At 31.9% G+C, this 5,161-nt stretch overlaps 1 protein-coding gene across 1 annotated transcript; it reads right to left on the bottom strand.

Moving 5' to 3' along the window:
* Nucleotides 1–2,918: 2,918 nt before the first annotated feature.
* On the bottom strand, nucleotides 2,919–3,560 carry LOC132301678 (agamous-like MADS-box protein AGL62). The gene has a single exon (XM_059798917.1). It carries the CDS (start codon nucleotides 3,558–3,560, stop codon nucleotides 2,919–2,921), a length of 642 nt encoding a protein of 213 aa, XP_059654900.1.
* Between the last annotated feature and the right edge of the window lie 1,601 nt (nucleotides 3,561–5,161).

Below are 5,161 nucleotides of genomic sequence, written 5' to 3'. Positions count from 1 at the left end.
AGAAAACGAGAAGAGAGTGGTAAAACAAAGAGTTAGAGATAAGGATATAAACTTTTTGTGTTTAGGCCCACGATTAAATTTTTAGAGAGGTTATAGTATAAGAAAATATAAAATTTTGGGGCCATTTTTATTCACTTGAGTATAATAATAGAATGAAATAAAAATTTTAGGAAGGTTGTAGTATAAAGAAATAAATTTTTTTGGAGTCTTTTTATTGGATTGAGTCTAATAATAGATGAAAATAATTTTTTTTTGAAAGCTTATAATATAAAGAAATAAATAATTTTCAGGTCTTCTTATTGGAAGGGCCTTTGGCGACCACCTGCCTAATGGTCTAGCCGTGATGACTATGCATTGGTGGAGTACTATGTCTAAGTGGCCCTACGACGTCTATGTGTGGTTTGCCGTATCGTATTGGTCAATACGCGATCTTTTTTTAAGTCCAATACGTGACCCGTATCGACCGGTTTAAATTCATTATACCGCGACTGTGACCGATATTGCAGACTCTACGATCTCAGCTCTTCTTCGAAGTGTTGGTGTGCCTTTCTATGACCTGGGACCAAAATTTATATCCCAAATTCGCCCATTTACCTCTTTCCTTGAACTACTCATAGTCCTTGGGTAGTGTTCCTGCTACGCAAGTCCACATCTTAGCCCAATACTGCAATTTTTTCTAAACTGTCTTTGTATTGGGTGATAAAACTCTTGGTAAATTTTGAAGCATTTGTAACAATGCACTTCAATACAATCCCACGAAGTTTGTGCACATTACTAAAAGTAAAAAATAAAATAAAATAAAATAAGGAACACCATCACATTCCATATGAACCAAGCCAATTAACGAATGATAGAACAAGAGATTGAAAAAATCTTAATGTTAATTTAAAAATTGCAACTAATGAGCATAACTAATATGAACACATGAGAGTCACTTTAATTTTATTTACTTCTATTATTAAAACTAAATCAAGAGAGAAATTTAATAATGGGCCGAAAATATTTCTATCCTTTTATCAACTTTTTTTTCTCTCACTATTATCCTCAATTCCACATTAAATTAGCAGTTGGTTGAAATTATTGAAACTTTTCATATTTTTTTAAGACTCCTAAAATTTTTATGAATAGACTTTTATTTTATAGAAGAATTTGTTGGAGCATAGACCGAGGAAAAACCTAAAGAGATTAGAAGAATAGATAAACTAATTCAATCTAAAAAATGAGCTACTGATAAATTTGTTACAACTAATAAGTAAAATTTAGCAAAAAATTTTAAGTGAAAATTCAACAAATAAACAATTAAATCATTTATAGGAATTATAAGTTTATACGGTAGTGAAAGAAAAATGCCTAAATGACATAAATTATAATGATAATTAACGGAACAAGAGATTGAAAAAAATCTTAGTGCTAAGTTAAAAATCCAACTAATGAGTATAATACTAATACGAACACATGGGTAGATTTTATTAATTAAAAAATCACTTTCGCTTAAGGCCTCAAATTATATTGTTTCGCCTGAGGCCTCAAATTATATCAAATTCTATTGTTTCGCCTAAGGATTCAAATTATATTAAACCGCGCCAACTTCAAAGCATGCCTCCATTACTTACTGTTGAGGAGTATCAATTATACCATATGCACTCTTCTCTCGTTCCAGATGCACCATAACATAGAAGTGAATATACATCTCATCACTTTGCAGTTCATAGAATGCCCTAGAGTTTGATTTGTAAACCAAGTGACCAACTGTAGTAAAATGCTACATATATCCAATGTCCCCCAATGACAGAAATCTGAAATCCATTTCCATACCTTATTTGGATAAGGACAACACTAGAAAATGTGGTCTTTAGAGTCCACATTTGCAAAGCAATTGTGACAGATAGAGAAGGTCGGTCCTATATGAAAAGGCAGACCTGCATGTAGTAAATATCTGATTCCAAATCTCTACTGCAGGGACTGGCCATCAAACCATGGATCATTACGTATAGAAAATGTGATATGCTGAATCAGGAATTCTCAATTATTATTTTTTGACAACCTCTGATTGTTTTGAGATATGCCTCTCATACCCACCCATGTCCTTGTCCGTGCTTTGATGGTTAAGTTGGAACAACATGGGGAGGTGTATGATATGCGGAAAAAAAAATTCGTCTTCCTCAACTGCCTATAGGTCAACTACATGAGGTGAACTAGGGCTGGCTTGGTTCTCAATTTACTGTTGTGGAGCTTCTCTTATATCAAGAGCATGAAGCATTGAATCTTAGGTTCGAATAACTCGAATCCTTAAGCAAGTTATTCTATTATAATAACAAATACCTTTTATACCTACCCAATTCACACAATCATGTTTTATCTTGGGTGTTTGCATGATTATGCATTGGTATAAGTACCCCAAAGATATTATATACTTTTTCTATGATATCGGCTCTTGCCTCACCAGTCCCATTTGTCAAATGGTAGAAAGAAAGTGTTGGTGTGCCTTTCTTTGGACTGGGGACCAAAAATAATGCAATTTTGTATTGGGTGATAAAACTCTTCCTTTGTAAGAATGGACCTCAATACAATCCCATAAAAAAGTAAAAAATAAAATAATCAACACCATCACATTCAGATTTTGAATTCATAAAAAAAAAAAAAAACAAAAACAAAAACAAAAACAAAAACAAAACAAAACAAAACAAAACAAAACAAAACAAAACAAAACAAAACATTTCATGACATTTAATTACCTTCATAAAAAAGAATCTAATTTAAAACCCACCAATAATGTTATTCAACCCGAAAATAATGGAGGGACTAAACAATAGGAATGCAACATAATTTATAGAATCTCATCAACGATTCTTCCAATCCATGTAAAAAAAAAAAAAAATTTGGACTCTTAAAGTAGACCTCAGGCATAAGGTGACACTTTAATACGGACCACCTCGCAAATCAAAATCAAGATTAGCCATGGGACAACCGGTGTCTGCAGCAGCAGGTTGAGTTTGATTATTCATCCCAAGCATTGACGTCAAGGGCATTGTAGAAGACTTCATCATCATCGCATCCGCTCTCATGTCCAACTTCCTCTTCAACTCTTCCATCGAAACCAACTTCTGCTCAAGCTCCACCAAACTCAACCCATCAATGGGGTCATTCCACCATAACCCACCACGGCCGTTGCCCACGCCCCTCACTTTCACTTCTTCTTCAATCATCAAACTTCTCTTCTTCTCTGCGTCCAATTCCTTTGAAATTTCCACATACCGCTTATTCAACTCCTCGTTAAGTTTATTAGGTGGTGGAGAAGATGATGATGTAGAACCAGTGACAAACTTATCGACCACGGCGTCGACACTCTGGTGTCCGAATGAGAACACGCGGCCACCCGGTGAGCATACGATAATGGCGGCCTCTCCACCACTTAAGATGCAGAGCTCGCTGGCTTTCTTGAAGAGACCGGCCCGGCGTTTGGAGAAGGTGACTTGACGATTGTTCATTTGGTCTATTTTCTTGATTTCAATCTTCTTTCGGCCTTGGGTTGTCTTCCTCATGTGGTGTGGTTTCTCCATGGAGATCTCAGAGGTTGAAAATGAATGAAGATATATAGGGTTGCGAAGAAAGTTACAACGGTTAGGGTTTGGAAAAGAATGGTGCTCCAAGATATATATATATATATATATATAAAAGATGTTCCATGTTTAATCCCACAAATTTTGCTCCTAAAAGATTCTTTACAATATTTAACATATCTTAATCTTTGTAATAAGGAAATAAAAAAAAATTTCCTTGGTTTTAGTATATGATATATGTGTATATAGGGAAATTGCATAAAACTCTCTTCTATTTTCAAGTTTTGACAATAAACCCTTCTGAAAAAAAGATTGACATAAAACCTCCTAATTATCAAATTTGTTGCAAAGTCATGTTATAATGAGAAAATGCCTCTTAATATAAATTTAAGAAAGATTTTCACTTCAGTTTGAATTCTTTTTTATTTTAAAAAAATTGAACGTTAAATTTTTACAAAAGTTACACACCATTAAAGTGAAATTATAATGAAAATAATTACTCGTAAAATAGATTTAATAAAATTTAGGGTTTACTACTTTAAAATGATTTTCATTTTAGGTTTTTTTTCTTTTTTCTTTTTAAAATATAAAAATTTAAGAAAATTTTGAAAATTGTTTCATGGATTTTCATTTTCTTATAGACTCAATATTAAAAAAAAGAAGAAGCAGGCATTAACAACACTATGCCAAAATGAATTATTTGTTTCAATTTTAATTTAATATTAAGAGAATATCATTTTATTAAATTTATATTGAGGGGTAGTTTAGTCATTATAATATCACTTTGCAACAAATTAGATGATTAGGGAGGTATTATGTTAAATTTTTTCTTTAGGGAGTTTCTTGCCAAAAATTGACACCAGAAGGGCATTGTATGCAATTTGGGCATATATATAATAAAAAAGTTGTAATAGTTCCTATTTTATTTTTTGGTGTATACTCCGTATATGTTAAGAAAACTTACATGTCATCACATTTTTTTCTTCGTTTTAGTATATGATATATATCTATATTGAAAAAGTTGTCCAAAAAAAAAAAAATGTTACCTATTTTATTTTTCTAATTATTCAAAAGTAGTAAAAAATGTTGCCTATTTTATTTTTCTAATTGGTTGGTGTATATATGTTAACTGGAGTAATAGAAAAGAAAAACTTATATAGTTATATGTAACCACACTACTTTGGTAAATTAAAATTCTACAAAAAATAAAAATAAAAATCGAAATCCATGTTTAAGCCAAAATTAATTCCTTATGTTACTCCTTTATTGTTGGAATATGGCATGTACTATATTGTTGGTGCTTATAAGTCAACTTAAATTATTTTTGCAAAGTGAATTCGACCAAATTTTCTACTTACCAAAAAATAAAAATGTCGACCAATTTTTGTATGATTGGCTTTATTCGAAACCATGTTTTTCCCAAAGAATCGAATCCACTTGCATATTAAGATGGTGGATAAAATTCGTTGGGAAATGAATTCCATTCTTAATCCATTTTGATTCAAATTTAGACTTAAAAGGAAAAAATCACTCCAAACGAAAATTACTCAAATTCTAGAAAGAGAAAGGGTTTTTCTTTTCATTTATAGCGGCCTCCTTTG

This window comes from Cornus florida, unplaced genomic scaffold (genome assembly GCF_030987335.1).
Source record: "Cornus florida cultivar Cherokee Brave unplaced genomic scaffold, ASM3098733v1 CherokeeBrave_3.0.0_Hap2_Chr03, whole genome shotgun sequence".
NCBI classification, from domain to species: Eukaryota; Viridiplantae; Streptophyta; class Magnoliopsida; order Cornales; family Cornaceae; genus Cornus; species Cornus florida.
This window is presented reverse-complemented; position numbering and strand designations above follow the sequence as displayed.